General features: G+C 39.4%; 1 protein-coding gene across 2 annotated transcripts; it reads right to left on the bottom strand.

The window, feature by feature from the left end:
- Nucleotides 1-257: 257 nt before the first annotated feature.
- Nucleotides 258-13,472, bottom strand: LOC115921756 (heterogeneous nuclear ribonucleoprotein H-like). Of its 2 annotated transcripts, XM_030979844.1 has the most exons (10): nt 13,272-13,472; nt 12,268-12,423; nt 11,756-11,893; nt 10,364-10,502; nt 8,808-8,998; nt 8,229-8,399; nt 5,699-5,844; nt 4,820-5,075; nt 3,802-3,912; nt 258-2,472 (listed from the first exon to the last, which is right to left on the bottom strand). In XM_030979844.1, the coding sequence occupies exons 1-10, from the start codon at nt 13,357-13,359 to the stop codon at nt 2,390-2,392; spliced, it is 1,479 nt and encodes a 492-aa protein (XP_030835704.1). In that variant the 5' UTR covers nt 13,360-13,472; the 3' UTR covers nt 258-2,389. The 2 variants fall into 2 exon arrangements, with proteins under 2 accessions (XP_030835704.1, XP_030835705.1); XM_030979845.1 differs by lacking the exon at nt 3,802-3,912.
- Nucleotides 13,473-19,690: the final 6,218 nt, after the last annotated feature.

The following is a 19,690-nucleotide window of genomic DNA, read 5'->3' as shown; positions in this document are numbered from 1 at the left end:
ATCAGAGTTAATCGCAAGAATGAACATAAATCGGATTTGCGATTTACTCCGATGAGTGCAATAGAAAAAGCTGCAGCACGTCTGTATTCATTGCTATTCCTAGATTTTGTAGAACCAAATCATCTCTTTAAACTTTGATCTAGTCAAGAACACCATACAAACCACTGACCTACACCATCTATTCAACATTTACAGATCACTTCCCAACTTACCTAACGGTCTTCAAGGCAACTAGACAATGCTCGTACAGAAATGAATTCAGTCTGAAGGCTGAAAGTTTATTTAGAAAAAAACAGACAGTTGCATCTACAAAGAAGCTGGGAACAAGACGAACTGTTGTAGCACATGTCATCACAATACAAAGAAACACATGTAGGTGTATCTGATCACAATCATGGCTTACAATTATCACACCACTTGTCAAATTACTCGCATCACTTGGCCCCAATCGAAATGTACTCATGAAACAGTTGTACAGCCAATTTGGCAAAATGCCACTTCTTGTTGCCCCAGGCATGCAACAAAATGGGTCTGTATTAACCTGCAAATGTTGCAAATGGAGAGAAAATGCACATGGCGGTGGACTGTGTTTCATAGCAAAGCTGCATGGATTCGATGTAGAAACAGAACTAACGATGCATGTATATGAACTGTACTGGTACATATGAATATACAGTACAAGATAGCTAGAACATTTGACTTTCAATAAGGTAGTTCAGTTGATACCTTACAGAAGGATATAACATACTCTTAAACATACATACTGTACATGGCCCATATATTTTGCAGCTTTTACAAATCTGTCCATAACTACTTTTATCTTTGGGAACATGATGGTGATTGAGAATACACTGTTAATTGAACAGGAATATGAACAAAGTTTAATTTTAACTGTAAAATTGTGACATTCCAAACTTAGCGTAAGAATTTGACAGTATTATTTCCCAGCATTCCTACTCTTAGGCAGGTTAAAAGCGATATGTGATATACCAATCTATCAACTATTTCATCTCAAACTCTCAAATTAGTGATCATATATTACAGATCACAGATATAATAGTGACAATAATTTTGTACAGCTCATTTGCAATTTGAATCGATGTTGTTTGTTCAACTTATAGAGTTAATATCATTAGATTACATGTCCATTATAAGTAAACTAAATGATCAAATATGCATACTATCACGATTAAGTTTTCAGATGTAAATGACAACGATAACACAACTTTATCAAAATTAAAACGATACAAAACGAGACACAAGTCAACAATTTCAAATGACATATAATATATGTACATGAAAATATTAAGGACAACATGATCTTCATGCAATTTAGAATACAAATCCCCAAAACAACCTTTTTGAACAAGTCATCAAAAGATGCATTCATAGAATGAAAGTCAGAAAACATTCATTCAAAGGCAGAAATATTTACAAACTATTCTTGACACGGTCAAAAACTTATCTCCCTACATCACTTATTTACTCAAAGTACAGCATCAGAGTTAATACTTGGGTTTTATAATGTTATGAATCATCTGTCCAAAAAATTGAATGAATACATGCATACATACATGCGCATAATATCTCTCTAAACAGCAGGATATTTTTAAGGGTGGATCTTGGGTCGTGTGGCACTGGAGTGAACGCACGTTAAATAAATTATAGATATGAAATGACTCGACGTTAGAAAAACAAATAAAATATTCTGTACATGGTTAAAAACAACCAAAAACCTCTTTGGCCAGACAGTCAATATACGCATTAATTTTAGAATTAAAAAGAAAGATTTTTGAATTTCAAAGGATTCGGCAAAATTTCTGAGTCTACTCTCTCCTTTCTTCTATGAGTCATTTACTTTCGAATTTCTTAACATGTTTCACTGGTAAGATTATTAACAATTACATAATTTGAAATTACAAACTTACTAGTAAAAAATGCCAGTAAAAACTGCTAGAACATAATTGTTATAAAGTATATTAATAATGAGCGAATATTCTTACTTGCAGCCTATGAATCATATAAAAGCTATTTTTTTTAAAAAGGGAAAAATAAAGTTACAAAAGGAGTGAAGGCGATATCTATGCTGATATGTTGGACAGCTAATAACATGAATCCAAATATATTTTTGCAGGGTTTCCTAATTTTAAATGTTTATGTATGTGTTGAATATACCGCATCTTATATCAACACATATTCAAATAACAACATGATATAATGTCTACTGCAAGATCATCTACAGCACGGTACCTAACAGTGTGGATGGGTAAATTAACTACAGAAGTTGCATTAAACACAGAGAATTCGGTGCCCCATTAAATCATACATGTATGGGGTACAGATGTGAAAGTGATGTTGCTGGGAGCATGAGATCGGGTGTGGCAGGGTCCTAATAGCCCCCACCATAGCTGTTGCCACCACCTCCTCCGCCACCTGAACCGTAGAAGCCTCCACTACCTCCGCCGCCACCACCTGTTGAAAAAAGACGAGATAGAAATAAAAATAGAATGATTTCCAAGTGGAAAAAAAAAAGGAACATAGCCCTTGAAAGCACTATAATAAGTCTGGAAGAAGAATAAGTACTACATTAGCATGGTGTAAATTTTCACAATAGAATGATGTGTGCCACAAAACCTAAAACAGACAAAAATTAAAACACCTACAATAAAAGTGAATCATTTCTGTTCAAATAAAATTTTAAAAGAGCTCCAATGGACGAAGATGTTTTTTAGAATTTAATTGATAAGTTTCTGTTCAAATATATCTGCCACAATCAAAGAACAAAGAGCATTTTGACTTCCATTTAAATTTCAGAAAAGGTTGCAATTTACTTCGGATAAACACTACTAGTACTTTTTTTTTTCTTGTCAGTTCAACTTCATGCGTGATGTTCCATAATGCGCAAACAAATTGACTTCTATGTAAGAGATTTATTATTATTGGTAAAAACTTGTTCCTTTCTTGTTCTCATTTATTTGTTCTAAAAATGGAATAATTATGATGACTTTCATCAGGATGGGAAAACAAATATAATGAATGTGATATTATAGTAGTACAGCTGGCAACTGATATAAGCAGAAGGTGGATATGAAATTGATTCAACTAAATACACCAAGAAAGAAAGGAAAGAAAGAGAGAACAAAAGAGAAAAATAGAGAGAAAGAAAGAAGGAAGCCAAAAAAAAAAAAAGAGAGAGAGAGAAAAAGGGAGAGAAAGAAGGAAAAAAAGAAAGAACAAACAATTTTACTTTCCGTGACAGAAAGTAAACTAACTGGTAATTCTGGAAGCATTCCAAAGTACATTGTTTCACATTTATGAATCAAATTTGATTGCTTTCATGGACAGCCTCTAAAATGTATCAATACTCTCTTCTAAAATATGCTAACTTCACAAAATTTTGTAAACATGCATTTCTATCATTCAAATCTTGACCAACACGTGCATGCAAAAAAGCAAGAAGACTTTTGAAATATTGAACACTTCTACCATTATTCCACGCATACATCCGTATTTTAGGAGGGGACATGCTAAATATTTGAAATGTTATTGCATGAAATGGGTTTAAACATAGTCTTTTAGAAATACATACTATCCATACTACATGCAAGTGCTAACTGAGTAACTATTACCGAATTTACGTACATCACATGATACATCACATTTTCTGCTTCTGTTTTATCTAAAGCATACAATAACTTCTAAATACGTTTAGTGAAACATAACAGCAAAATAAGGAGAGAAGACAAGCAAAAGGGATATACTGAAAGGGCAAGGAGGCAAGTTACATGTAAATCATCTTACCATAACCACCACTTCCACCACCACCGCCGCTGTAACCACCCATCTGGGAATCCCTGTAGCCTCCACCTCCACTACCACCACCACCGCCACGACCCCTTCCACTGTAACCACCTACAACAAACACAGAAACAAGATGTCTTTGAGTACAGGCACCATGACCGACTCCATTCCTACCACAACAACCTATAACAGCATGGAAACAGAACCTCTCACTATGAACATGACGGACAAAGAAAGAAATGTGCATGTGACACTTGTTCTACACATTTTTACATAATAGCAGTGAAGGTGTTTTCCTTTGTCTACCACAGCAATTGTTGAGGGTAGAATGAGGAACTGTATATTTTGTCCTCTTTCTTTGTCTGTCAAGTTCATAGTGTCTCCTGCATGTGCAGCTGGATAGCTCAGTGGTAGAGCAGTGGTCCTGGGTTCAAAACCAATTCGATGCGATAGTGCCCTTTGGCACAGCATTAAGCCTCATTACCAATTCCTTTGCTCGCCTAGTTGCTTACTTACAAGCATACACATGCTTTTTTTTTCAGTCAGGTAAAACAAACAAACCAACTAACCATCTACATGTATATATATTTAACTATATGTAGTACATTTTGCTGAACATACTGTAGTCATCAGCTCAACAGAAAGCCCACATACTTTTGTTACCCTGGAATTATAATTCTCATTGAAAACTTTGTTTAAAAGGCACATGTTTAGAAGGAACATGTGCATAGATACAGATCACTTCATGATGCTCATGAGATATATTAATCACTGGATTTACCATCTATATAATATCCAAAGTCCTTTGAAAGCATCTTGGGGTGTTTTCTCATTAATGTGATCTGCGCTCTACAAAGAAGGCATATTATTATCCATTATCATCATTATAACTATCCTCCTCATCATGATCAACATCATCATCATCATTATTACTATCAATATTGATTTAATCTTTTCATAAATTCAAGTATGGATGCAGTAACATCTACTACCTAGTTTACTACCATTTGCTACTGACCTGAGTAACCACCGCCGCTCCCGCCTCCAGAGGAGCCGAAACCTCTTCCACCACCACCACCTCCTCCTCCTCCTCCCTCTTCTTCACTGGAATGAAGGAATAGCTCGATGTAGCGGCTGCCGATGTTGTTCTTATCCTTCTTCATGGCTGCCTTGGCCTCGTCGTGAGTTCGGAAGTCGACGGCGGCGAAACCGTTGCGTTTGCCGTTGATATCATGGATGACGACGTTGGAGGGCGTGGCACTTCCATGGAAGAACTGGGAGGAAGACGACATAAGACAGAGGTTACATTGATGGTCTGGGTGGCATATTAATGTTTTAAACTAAATGACTTATCAACAGTTTCCTGCTTGAAAATGAAATGGTGGTCACAAAACAGATGCTACGGTACAATTAGTACATTAAAGTGCTGCAGCAAAAGGAAATTTTAGTTAGTTCATCCCCCCCCCCCTCCCAAAAAAAAAAAAAAAAAAAAAAATCCTCTATTGGAAGCAGAGAGGATTAGGTAATAGTAATAATAATGATAATAATATTTACAGAATTTCTAAATGCCTATTCATCCAGTACACTATTCTGAGGCGCAGAAATGAATTTATAAATATTTTCAACTCTCATGACAATAATTGATGATCACTTAAAACTCTTAACTAATTGTTAACCCAAACCAAACACTAGACCTAGCCATAACCCTTAAGCTAACCTGAAAACCAATTGTATCCTTAGCGTGAACAAGATATCTTAGACAAAATAAAGCTAGGATCAATCGTCGCCAGAGCATGTGTCGGAGAACCAGCCACTAAGCTAAAATCAGGGTAAACATACTGAAGCTTTAATCACTTTACACTCTTGGTAGAGAGATGAATAGACTTGATGAGCTTACCTCTTTGATATCTTGCTCTGTGACGCTGAATGGTAACCCCCTCATGTGAACTGAATAGCCCGTATCAGATATAAAATCTCCACCTCCTCCCATGTCACCTCCTCTGCCACCTCCTCCCCCTCCTCTTCCGCCTCGTCTGTAATCACCTGCAAATCAAATTCAAGAATATTTCAAATAGAATTACCAACACCTGGGATTTGATTATTGTAGAAAACATTATTCAATTTTTGTTTATTAATGATGTTTATTAGTGATGTATGATGTTAATCACTATCATAACAAGAAATTTATAAACATAATAAACAACATTAGCAGGCATGAGAATGGAGTTTGTTGGGAAAAAAACTGGAAATTATAAATATCTTTAAAAATATGTTCAAACGGCCAACCCGTGGGCAAGGCGTAAAACGGGGGTTCAGGTTGTGGGTGTAATAATAAACTAGATGGAATTCGACTGCGCGCAGTCGAAAATGATGCCTCCGTCATAGAGCAATTTTACAAACCGAAACGGAAGAAATTGTTCAAATTCAAGTTCAATTGTAATCCATTAACATGTTCTCAGAATATCGTGATTACAAGCAATTTCTCATAAACATATATGACCCTTTGATCTTTGACCTCATGACCCTAAAATCTACTCAGTTCATTGGCTCTGCAAGATTTCCTGAGTTAAATAGTAATCCATCTGTCAGTTCTAATGAGAATGCGTCCACAAGCTATTTTTGCATACATAATGAGCCCATGACCTTTGATCTTATGAACCATTCATTGGCTCTGCAAGATACATAAATGATCTAAGTTTGGCAGGAATCCATCAATCTGTTCTAATGATAATACGATCACAAGCTATTTTTGCATACATAATGAGCCGCATGACCTTGACCTTTACCTCATGACCCCAAAATCTAATCAGTTCATCAGCTCTGCAAGTAACATACATGACCAAAGTTTGGCAGGAATCCATCAATCGGTTGTTCAGATAACGCGATCACGAGCTGTTTTTGCATACATAATGTGCGCTGTGACCTTTGACCTCGTGACCCCAAAATCTAATCAGTTCATTGGCTTTGCAAGATACATACATGACCAAAGTTTGGCAGGAATCCATCAATCGGTTCTTCAGATAACGCAATCACAAGCTGTTTTTGCATACATAATGAGCCCTGTGACCTTTGACCTTTGACCTCGTGACCCCAAAATCTAATCAGTTCATCAGCTCTGCAAGATACATACATGACCAAAGTTTGGCAGGAATCCATCAATCGGTTGTTCAGATAACGTGATCACAAGCTGTTTTTGCATACATAATGAGCCCTGTGACCTTTGACCTTTGACCTACGTGCTCCAAAATGTAATCAGATTGTTTTCCTATAGTGATACACACTATCACTAAGTTTGAAGTTTAAATCTCCAGTGGTTCTTGAGATATCATGATAACAATCTCAATGTATGGAATTTCATAAGTTGACCTCTGTGACCCTTGACCTTTGACATACGTGCTCCAAAATCTAATCAGATCGTCTTCCTATGGTGATACATACTATCCTTAATTTTTAAGTTTAAATCTCAAATGGTTCTTGAGATATCGCGCTAACAAACTCAATACAAGGAATTTCATAAGTTGACCTCTGTGACCTGTGACCTTTGACCTACGTACTCCAAAATCTAATCAGATCGTCTTCCTATGGTGATAAATACTATTCCCGAGTCTTAAGTTTAAATCTTAAATGGTTCTTGAGATATTGTGATAACGGTCAAACGGGACGGACGGACGGACGACGTACGGACGTACGGACGGACAACCCGAAAAACATGATGCCTCCGGCACCACCTTCGGTGGCGGAGGCATAAAAACGAGAAATCACGGAAACGATCAAGAAAATTTTGGCAATTCACATTTTTTTGTTGGCCCCAAAAAAGCGGGAAAGCACAGAAACGTGGGGAGATTCTCATGGCTACATTAGTAATCATCCATCCATCCATTGAGCACAAACATGCTTGCGGTACCAGCAGGTAATATGAGAGCATAAATCATAACACCTTCATCACACACCTGGTAGGATGTGAATATCATCAAGGATGGACTGGCATATACATGTGCACGCATAATAGGTGAACAGCTGCTCGAAATGTTATTAGATTTGATGACCTGGGCAGTGTTTCACAAAACCGTCATAAGTACAAGTTCAACGACATCCCATTGAAATGCGTGTATGAAGTTTAACATGCGTTTCAATGGGATGTCGCTGAACTTGTACTTATAACGGTTTCATGAAACGTTGCCCAGGGTGATGAATACTGTTCTTTTCTGTTCTCAGAGGCTCTTTTAGGATTTGGTTAAGCAAAATTGCCATCTTCTCTCTATGATATTTAGGTATTTTATAATTTTATTGTTATATTACCAGAGAGTTCTTTAACAGTTTACCTGAGCTCACCGCCCCCATTTATTTTGTTCCGCTGGTAATCAGAAAGCACTTTAAAAAAAAACGCAAAGCTGCCACATAATATATTATATTATCCTAATTCTTACCTCTGCCTCTAGGGAACAGGGGTTGGGGGTTTCCACCCCATCCTCCTCCCCCTCCTCCTCCTCGACCACTCCTTCCTCCTCCAAACCCTCCCCCTCCTCCTCCTCCTCCATACCCACCCTCGCTGCCGCCGCCGTAGCCTCCGAACCCATAGTTGAACTCATCGTCATAGCCTGGAAAGAGGGAAGTAAAAAAGTCAATCGTTTGCATGACGATGTCAGTTTATCTTTGACATTGAAGCTACTGCTTTGTAGATGCAAGAGGACAGTTGTTGTGGTGATAAACATAGTATCACTCAAGCTACAAAACAGTGGTGCTTGAATGAAATGATATGTAATGCAGAGGGTCCCAGACCAGCAGAAATTCAATCAAGATTCATGCAGCTCAAGCTCAATATTCCAACTGGGTTTTTATTAATGGGCACTTCAATATCATTTTGCATTAATCCTCACTACCTATTCCTTTGGAGAGGAATTTAAGCCATTGGTCCACTGGTTGCTTACTTATAAGCAAACATATGTTTTCTTAGCAGTGAAGGTAAAACAAACAAGGAAATAAAGAAGATGCTCGATAGTCATTACCTCCACCGCCGCCCCCGTATCGCCTCTCAAAGCCAGAGTTTCTTCCCCGACCACCACGAGAGAAGCCATCACCTCGACCACCGGAGTACCTGTCATAGGGGCCGGGTCGGTTCATGCCGCCCCGCCCACCACGGGTGGGGTTGGTAGCCCTCCGAAGCTCATCTGGGAAACTTTTGAAGACTTCGATGTACCTGTGTGATAGTGAGATACCCATTACAAATATTAGTACAGTTTCAATATGGATATGAAGTTATAAAACATCAGCCAGGACCTAGTGTATAAGTACAGAGTGCGACAAGAAAAGTACAGAGTGTGACAAGAAAATCACTTTGCCTTTGTCTGATGAATTTTCTATTTTAGTACACTGTGACCAGAAAATTAAATTTATCGATTTTGCCTGATGAATTTTAAATTTAAAGAAGTGTTTCTGCATTGCACCATCAGATGGCAATAAGAGAATAACTGAAATGATTTATAACAATAAAGGTCCTGTACATACATGTATCTGAAGATATTTTAATTATTTTAATATAATTTTTTTTTTTATGTTTTGTGTATTTTGCTGCATATATAAAGTAGGTTATTGAAAAATATGTATAAGAGACTGAGATCTTCACATCTCCTTTCTTATGCAAGAACAAAAAGTGTGCTAAAATGATATAATTTTGCTCGTTCAAAATTATGTGAACAGTCTGCTAATAAAAAATACAACAAGAGTAGAACAATTTGTAGTTGGAATGTATTGCAGGGTTTTATGTCTTTTTTAATTTGTTTTGTATTTAGCATTGAATCCCAGCAAAGCTGTTTGGACTCTTTATGACTTATTTTGTCATCATTGAATTATTCAATCATTTTTAACTTCAGTCCTGAGAATCAAATCCCTTGCGCTTCCTTTCCAATTGCACTTATAAAGAATCAATTTGTTCATGAATGTAATGGCCGATAGTGAATTTGGTGAAACAATCACTTCCAGTCTATAAAATGTCATGAACTTTTTAAGCAATCGTAAAATATCTTAACTGTTGTTCATATCAATTCAAGGTTCATAACAATTTAAGTTTTCCCTTTCACTTTTCAGGACCAGGACAATGCAGATTGTTAGAGAGAAATTCCATTTCTGACGTCCCAATTCCCAAACAGCCGTCACATCCAAATGTTTACGAATACTGATCAAAATATAGTTGTTGTTCTTTCTTCAAAATTGAGATGTACATGTACGACATTGAAGGAACATACATCTCCTTTCTTAAAAAAAAAGAAAATATTGAGTCTAAGTCTTAAAAATTATGAATGAGGGATTATGAAAATGAGTATATCTATATTCTATTAAAAAAACAGCAATAACGATTTTTGTTGAAACTAAAATCATTATCAATGCAGATCTTTTCTGTAAAGCTGAATTATCCAAAAACGTTAACTGACTGACATGACCCAGGTATAAATCAGCAATTGTGCTAAATTTTTAGGAATGCCATTAAAATTAACTTATTGGAAATCAAACATTGAACAACTATCATTGTACCAACCATACCATACCACTACATTTCTAGTCCCACCTGTGCCCCATATGTGACTTGTGTTTCTTTAAAGCCTTTTCAGCGATTTCCTTTGATGCAAACAGCACAAAGGCTTCTCCCGTCCTGCGCCCATCGTTGTCCGAAGGAAGTGTAATCCCATTCGCTTGAATCGTCAACCCTGCGTTCATCATCCATCCCATCATCATCATCGCAAAAAACACCAACCCCAACGTTGCCGAGCGTCGAACGTCGATAGGACCCCGGAGAGATACCAACACCACACCCAATAAGCGGACGAGAGCCCAACCCCATTCAGGGTTTACGGATGAGTTTGTGTGGGAGAGAGAGAGTTGGTATGTTGCCCCAGACAACACCAACCCATATCAAAGTTGGAGAAGGAATAGGAGAAGAAGGCACAAGGAATGGACAGACACAGGTCAGTTACAACGTTAGACATCGCAAACAAATAACATGGTAAACTTTGCTTTTCCCCTTTGTAGTTTCTACAAGTACCAAGCTTCTGGGTCAAACCAATATAAACCCTTCCTCTTCTCCTTCCCCAACTAAATGTAAGTCCATAGACCTGTAATATAGTTGCTTTGCTCAGCAGGACATATACAATTCTTTTTTCCTTTTTCATCCCAGAATTTGGAACCCAAGTGCCAGAAAATAATAAAGACCATACATACTCCCTCCTCTTGCCTAACCCACCACCCTAGTCCCTGTTGCTTTTACCGGTAATGCTTAAATCATTAAACATACATGTATACACATGAAATTTGAAACAGAATCACTTGTGAATAACAACGACAGCACCTTAAACCCCCTCTCTAACATGTACCCATCTAATCCCTTTCTCTCCCCCACATGACATTCAAAGTAACCATCATAAAAGATTGCATGAAATGTTAAATTTTCCCTTTTCTAATATCCGAACCGGAAAAGCAAGAATAAGACATACTTTTAAGTAATCCGGCTAACATACATGTAACTCTGGCCAAAACCATTAGAAATGCAAAGATTTTTTTTTTTAATGTTCACCATGGATAAAAACTGCACACTTGATTTTCCCTCACCTATTGTTTCCCAGAGGCTTTAAAAATGTGGACCATCAAAATTCTTTGGACACCAACCATTAATTATGCCCTCAATCTAAGTTTGTTTGAATTAAAATTAAGCGGGAAATTCCTATTTCACTGTTGTCGCTTTCTGAAGACAGAGATAATTGAATGCACTTGCCCAAGCAAGAAGTTAAACAGCTTTTTGTTGAATAACATTTGATGGGGGAAAAAAAATATCTGTTTACAAACAGCTTGAACCAAACACAACATAAATGCAGGACACATGCATTTAGATGGTACCGCTAAAAAAAATGGCCCCCTACCCTGTTTGGTCTATCTATGGTCTTAGCTCATCCATTCTGATACGTACCGCTGAAGAACTCTGCGATCTCTTCCTTTGAACAGCTGAAAGGAAGCCCTCTAAGTTTGACTAGACCCTCGCCTCCGTCTGCTCCGCCACTGTTGCGATTTGTGACCCATTCCATTTCACTTCTCTTAGATTTGAATACTACATGAAAAAAAGGATAAATGTTGTTTTGAGTATTGCACACTACATGTACCATGAAGTATTAATATGCTGCAAAACTACATATATTAGAAAGCTCTTACAGATAACAAAGTTGTGATTGGTCAAAAGCTTGACACGTGATATCCAATGCGAGAATCGTGATTAGCATCATTCCCAGTCATTTTGCAATGTTCTATTGACCACCTGGTCAAATGAGTATATTATTGTGTCATACCGTATCCAAGCTACTCTCTGCACTTAAGCGTACCCATTGTTTGCATTTTCTTTATGGCGCATGTTAGACATCGAAGGCTAGAAGGCTACACACCCAACCAGTCCATATCTGTACGGTATTACAAACTATTTCAACTTACGCTCTATGTATCTCTTCTGTAAATAGTTCTTGTCTTTCTTCATTGCCTGCTGAAAGTCACCTTCAGAGTCAAACTCCACAAAGCACTCTCCTGAAGGTCTTCCGGAACTGTTGAAGATGAACTTGATGCTGTCTGGCGCACCAAGGATGTTGCAATCTGAGAGGTGGGCAACAGAGGCATGGCAATATTGTTTTATTCATGTTTATTCATTAATTTATTCATTCATTCATTTAGGAGGCTCGATAGCTCAGTCAGTAGAGCAGTGGTCTTGTAATACAGTGACCTGGGTTCGAAAACAAGGTGATGCGCTAGTGCTCTTTGGTAAGGCATTAATCCTCATTACCTGGTCCCTCGGACAGGACCTAAAGCCGTTGGCCGTCTGGTTGTTTACTTACAAGCATTAATGCTTTCTTAGCAATCAGGTAAAATAACCACCACCACCACAATCACTCACTTACTAATTCACTCACTCCCTCCCTAACTCAGTCATGTTTTCTTTCATTTATTTACCCATTCATCCATTCATTCATTCATTCATTCATTCATTCATTCATCCATTCACTCACTCTCTCCCTTTCTCTCTCCCCCACTCAGGCATTCAACAATTAATTAATTCATCCACATATCTCATGTATTCATTCAAGGTAAAGTATTTATTGATTCATCTAGATTACATGTATTCATTCATTCATTCAATCATCCATCCATCCATCAAAGGGTACACAAGCAGAAATAAAGGAGGACGGGAACTCAGATAGAAAGACCATCCTCTGAATACAGTCAAACCAGACTTAGTAACCACCTCTCTATAAAGTCCACCTCTCTTTAAAGACCTTCTATCTATAGTGGTCAAGCGAGTCTCCCTCTAGGATGAAATGTGTGTTTTAGAAACATGTCTTCATGTACAATGGAAGTTTTCCTGTTTTCCTTTGTGTGACCTTTATAGACAGGTTTGGCTATATTGCATAATCATAGAGAGTCGATTGTTGCTCATGTCTACTGACCTTCAAAGAAATCCATCACCTCCTCTGCGGTGGTGCTCCAGGGCAGACCCCTGGCTCTTATGACGTAACCATCCTCTTCTTCTCCCATCTTGCTTGCGTTTTACCCGTATAGACTGGAGCAGAGATAGTATGGCCAATGTAACGATGTTCAGCTTTGTCTTTGCAAATTATTTACCTGTAAATAGTTAGGAGAAACAAAAATAGAGAAACATAATGATATGCTTTCTTCTTAAAAATTTGAATGCATCCATCATCCACGAGCATGACTATGCCCATGGCCTGCATTACATTTACATTAAGTTTATTTGGTCTTTCATGCACATGCATGCTCATACTTTTCATAGCCATACCATAGGTGTTCATGCAATTGATAAGTACGTGACGATCCGGGCATTCGTGATGCATCGATTTGGCACCGTGCTCTTAATTCACGATCAATTTCGAGTGCACAGACAAGGCTACCGGTTTGTTCAAATTGCTATATTGCTGCTATTTTTAGTGCTTACATCATGAATAGGGTAATCAGTAATTCCTCGTCCTAAACCGAGTCATCCATGTTGTATCGTCAACATTGCGAAGAGAAAGTACGCATGCGCGGCAGCGGCGCAGCAAATATTAATATTCATGCTACAGAGCGCTGTTCTCTCAAAATTTGCTGAATATGCACGAGGTTGTGAAGGACCAAGGGACCTTCGAGTCGTGTGAATAAGGTCTTGATGCACGGCTCTCGGATCCCCCAGCCGCATCGGCATGAATGTGTGCATTTGTGTGTTGTGAATGTATTGACTATTCATGTATTCAAATGCTGCCTATTAACTAGTAGTGCAGTGCTAGAGGTCAATACGCATTAGCAGAGACTCTCTTAGACCGAATTTTCTGTCTCTTTCGTTCGTTAAGCCTCTTATTTGGGTAGGGTCGGCTCTCTCTTTAGAGACGAAAGCCGACTATACGCATTCCCTTGTTAACACCAAGGCCATTTATGGCCATATTTTTATGCCCTGAAAATCCCCCCAAATGTCATTTTACTTCGTGCATGTTATATTGTAAAGTAGGCCTACGGTAGGCTATAATAAATCGGTTCCACTTACCAACTTGACTGAAATAATCCGTTTAATGGTCTCTTTTTAGAAAAATTATGGGTCATCTCTCGCTGCGCATGACGTCATCTAAATCTCATCCCTTCTAGTCTACGCCGAAGGCAAAATGATCATGAAGAAAAACTGTGATAACGCCATTACGAACGTGTAGCTTGCGCACAGTTTTTCCTTAATAATCATTTTGCCTTCGGCGTAGACTAGAAGGGATGAGATTTAGATGACGTCATGCGCAGCGAGAGTTAAAATACGTCTTGCAAGATTTTTAACATGGATTTCGATTTTGACCCATAATTTCCTAAAAAGGGACCATGAAACAGATTATTTCAGTCAAGTTGGTAGGTGGAACCAATTTATTATAGCCTAGGCCTAATTTACAATGTACAATGTAACATGCACGAGGTAAAATGACATTTGGGAGGATTTTCGGGGCATTAAAATATGGCCAAAATGGCCTTCGTGTTAGCAAGGAAATGCGTATAGACTCTAGATCTAGAGGTCTAGTCTAGACTCTAGTCGGCTTCCAGCCCGGCCCCCCCACTCCGAGAACGGATGGACCCCATGCGTGTTGCCAAAATGTCCTTTTCGTAACAAAAGAAAAAGGTCGACCCGTATTGACTTTACGCACCGGACTTTTGCTGAAAAAGGGGGGGGGGGGTGCTGAAAAAGGCTTGTATACAAAAGAAAAAGGTTGAGCCGTATTGACTTTACACACCGGACTTTTGCTGAAAAGGGGGGTCGGTTGGAACACGCATAGAGTAAAGGAACCGGTAATCGGCCAGCTCCAGTTTTCGGCCGATTGGTTGGATGCAAGGTAAAATCCCTCTAAAAAAATATATCGCATAATAGCATAACACATACACCTGTATCCCACACATACCATACCATGCCAGTGTCACTGAAGAACCACATTTGCACTGAAAAATATATCCTAAAATATCAAATTTTAGCGATGTAATCAGCGGTCCCGCTACCCGAATCTGAAAAATCGAGTATCTTACGCGTGTCTGTAAGAAATATGGGTACCATAAAATGAGCTTTATTTCAAGTATTTTTCAGATTTAGAGCCCGATTTTGTGCTAGTCGCAAGCTCAAAAGTGTCTCATCGCTTGTATTAAATCAATGCAGCTGCACACAGCAACGCACACACGATATCTCTGTCTAACTCAGATTCCAATATCCGATCACCGCAGTACTAGTTTTCGGCCTGACGAGTTCCGGGAGCTCCGGCGTGGGATATCTGCTCCGCCCGCTAGTGCTATAGATCAGCGCAGAAACGCACAGCGCGTGCGCGCGCTTCCTATTGACTTTGTACATGCGGCCGAAAACTGGTACGCTATGCCGAAAACTGACTCCGAAACAGTGAAAATTGAAATGAATATTTTCATGGCAATTCATGATTTTTTTCTGGGATTCTTGATTTGTTTAAATAATAATATTTGCTTCATGATTTGAACAAAAAATGATAATAAATAGGAAGTAAAGGGTCCAAAAAATAGGATTTTGTCTTAAGTGGCCGAAAACCGGCTCTTTTACTCTAGATCTAACTAGAGTAAAGGAGCCGGTAATCGGCCAGCTCCAGTTTTCGGCCGATTGGTTGGATGCAAGGTAAAATCACTCTAAAATACATCGCATAATAGCATAAAACATATCCCACACATACCATACCATGCCAGTGTCACTGAAGAACCACATTTGCAATGGAAAATATATCCTAAATATCACATTTTAGCGATGTAATCGCCGGTCCCGCTACCCAAATCTGAAAAATCGAGTATCTTACGCGTGTCTGTAAGAAATATGGGTACCATAAAATGAGCTTTATTTCAAGTATTTTTCAGATTTAGAGCCCGATTTTGTGCTAGTCGCAAGCTCAAAAGTATCTCATCGCATGTATTAAATCCCGGGGGGGGGGGGGGGGGGGGGGGGGGGGGTACTCACGTATATTGGGGGATACGGGGGATGTGGGGGGGGGGGGGGGGGGGTGACTTTTTCAGGAAAGATCCTTAGACATGGGGTACCCTTTTCATTTTTAAAAAAATCCTTAGACATGCAGGGCGCGACAAACCCGCTTGCCCGACGTCCCGGGGCAACCAAATTGAGCCGTCGGGCAAGTAAATCAAATTATTACTTGCCCGATTCGGGCAAGTGATACTTTTACAGTAATTTCCTAGTGTCCAAGAACTCTACCATTCACCCGTCAACTTCTTACCCGTCGTCAAAATCCAGAAGCAAAAAAGCGATCGTTCCGATTTCGAAAAAACTTCACAGACAGCTAGCCAGCTCAGCTAGCTCAGCGCGCATGCAACAGTGACACTTCAAGCCATGAATGCCGCTCCGCCTCCACGCACGGCCGGCCGTGAGCTAGCTAGAGACAGCTAGCGCGATCGTACCAGCTGCGAGCTTATTCGCGCTCTCTCTCTCTAGCTCTGCAGGCCGCACCGACAGGCCTTTGCTATTCTCTGATTGCCGATTGGTTGAATCACGCCAAATATGACGTCATTATTCTAGGGAAATGAACACGTGCGAATCGGAATGGAATAAACAACAGGGATTTTCTAGTAAGTACAAAAAGTCAAATGTTTGATATTTATTCATAATGACTGTTAATGATTGTGAACATATTATTTAAAAACTCGCTGCTCATATAAATCAGATGAATGTTTTTGTCTCGTTTTCAATTTATTTACTGCGGTCTCAAGATCAGAGTCCTTTTTCGCTTTAAAGTTTTGGGCAAGTGGGAAATATTGTTTGGGCAAGTAAATTGAAAACCCACTTGCCCGACAGGGCAAGTGGTGAAAAAAATTCTTGTAGCACCCTGGACATGGGTCCCTTTTTTCATTTATTCCTTTCCCCTCTTTTCTCCCTCATTTTCTCCTGGATTTTGGGATTTGCTCCTACATTGAAAATGCCTAAATCTCTCCCATCTCTAAATAAATGGACCCTTCGGTGATTGCATTTCCAGTGTACGAGGTGTACGCACTGACCTCTAAGTCAGTGGGTGTACGTACGTAGCTCGTAAACTCAACTAGATCCCGGGGTACCACATATATCAGGACCCCATGGGTCTATACCGGGTACTCATATGGCATAAATGCGCGCTAGGTATGGTATCCGCCCGTATAGGGGTCGTACCCCCGGAAACTTGTAGCGCTTCGCACGCTGAAAGATCGGCAGCTATACCCTGCGTACCCTCTGCCCAGCAACCGGGCAGCAGCGGGGCTCAAGCAGGGAGCTATATAGCCAATGCTTGAGAGCTCGTGTACGGGTACGTTAACAGGAAAAGTCCTTCAATTAAAACAGATGCTAGAGGTGCTAGCACAGTATTATTATGTTGCATGGTGTTTTCATCTTTATGTGTGTAAACTACTTGTAAACTACATGTAGTATATGGTACAGTTTACTAATAAAGAACTTTATCGAGAAACTGCAAAATTATTGGCCATTGTATTATTACACACATAGGTGCATTACTATCCTGGCTGTGTATTAAAAGCTGTGCTATTAGTATTGATTCTCAACATTTCAAACACCACTGTGTAAAACTCAACCAATTTCACTAAAAATCGATACTTTAGTGACAATCAATAAGATCTAAATAGCAGTAATATACATTTTTTAACTTTCCGATGTTAGAAAAATATATTAAAAAAATCAAATTGTGAGTCCACTGTCGAACTTGCCGATCAGCCGCATCGGCATGATTGTGTGCATCTCTGTGTTATGAGTGTATCGACTATTCATGTATTTAAATGCTGCCTATTAACGCGTAGTGCAGTGCTAGAGGTCAATATGCATTAGCGTTGACTCTCCATATGCTTTGCTGGAGTATATTATTACAGCTTAAAAAATGTAATATTGAAGTTTGAAATCCTTAGACATGGGTCCATTTTGACAAAAAATCCTTAGACATGGGTACCTATTCAGCAAAAGGACCCTTGGATGTGGGTATGGGTTCGGAAGTCTCAGCCGCACACCCCCGTCCGACTATAATCTGAGTACCCCCCCCGGGATTAAATCAATGCAGCCGCACACCATGACGCACACACGATATCTCTGTCTAATTCAGATTCCAACTTCCGTCACCGCTGTGCCTGTCTTCGGCCAGGCGAGCACCAGGGAGCTCCGGCGTGGGATACCTGCTCCGCCCGCTTGTGCTGTACATCAGCGCGGAAACGCAAGGCGCGCGCGAGCGCTTCCTATTGACTTTGTACATGCGGCCGTAAACTGAAACGCTCGGCCGATAACTGGCTCCAAAACAGTGAAAATTGAAATGAATATTGTCATGGCAGTTCGTGATTTTTTTCTGGGATTCTTTTTTTGTTTAAATAATAATAATATTTGCTTCATGATTTGAACAAGAAATGATAATAAATAGGAAGTAAAGAGTCCTAAAAATAGGATTTTGTCTTAAGTGGCCGAAAACGGGCTCCTTTACTCTAGGCCTAGTTAGAACTAGTCTAGATCTATGCGTAGACTACCCTAAATAGTATATAAACACTGAGTGGGGGGCCGGGGGCTTCCAGTAAAGAGAGAGCCAACCCTACCCAAATAAGAGGCTTAACGAACGAAAGAGACGGAAAATTCGGTCTAAGACTCTCTTAGACCGAATTTTCCGTCTCTTTCGTTCGTTAGCCTCTTATTGGGGTAGGGTCGGCCGGCTCTCTCTTTAGAGACGGAAACCGTCTATACACATTCCCTTGATAACGCCATGGCCATTTCAGGTCGTAGCGTTTTGCCCCCAAAATCCCCCAAAATGTCATTTTACCTCGTGTATATCCACATGTAAATTAGGCCTAGGCTATAATAAATCAGTTCCACTTACCAACTTGACTGAAATAATCAGTTTAATAGTCCCTTTTTAGGAAATTATGGGTCAAAATCGAAATCCATTTTGAAAATCTTTTTCAACATTGATTTCGATTTTGACCCATAAATTCCTAAAAAGGGACTATTAAACTGATTATTTCAGTCAAGTTGGTAAGTGGAACTGATTTATTATAGCCTAGGCCTAATTTACAATATAAAATGCGAGGGTAAAATGACATTTTGGGGGATTTTGGGGGCAAAACGCTACGACCTGAAATGGCCGTGGCGTTATCAAGGGAATGGTATAGCCTAGACGGTTTCCGTCTCTAAAGAGAGAGCCCGACCCTACCCCAATAAGAGGCTAACGAACGAAAGAGACGGAAAAATTCGGTCTAAGACTCTCTATGCTTTGCTGGAGGGGTTAAAAATGGTCACACAAAATGACACAACCCTCCAAGTTTCTTTGACTTGTGTGGTAACCTTCACTCAGTTTAGGCGGAGCGCTCGGCGGCCGGG

This window comes from Strongylocentrotus purpuratus, unplaced genomic scaffold, assembly GCF_000002235.5.
Source record: "Strongylocentrotus purpuratus isolate Spur 01 unplaced genomic scaffold, Spur_5.0 spur5_scaffold_10, whole genome shotgun sequence".
NCBI classification, from domain to species: domain Eukaryota; kingdom Metazoa; phylum Echinodermata; class Echinoidea; order Camarodonta; family Strongylocentrotidae; genus Strongylocentrotus; species Strongylocentrotus purpuratus.
The sequence above is the reverse complement of the archived record's forward strand: the minus strand, read 5'-3'. Positions and strand labels throughout refer to the sequence as shown.

Bases quoted from the DNA above. Each gene is read 5' to 3' on its own strand.
- LOC115921756 (XM_030979844.1), bottom strand. From the start codon at position 13,359: ATGGGAGAAGAAGAGGATGGTTACGTCATAAGAGCCAGGGGTCTGCCC. The intron at 11,894-12,267 runs GTAAGTTGAAAT...TTTTTCATGTAG, and splicing joins ACAGAAGAGATACATAGAGC to TATTCAAATCTAAGAGAAGT. The intron at 10,503-11,755 runs GTACGTATCAGA...TGATGAACGCAG, and splicing joins GATCGCAGAGTTCTTCAGCG to GGTTGACGATTCAAGCGAAT.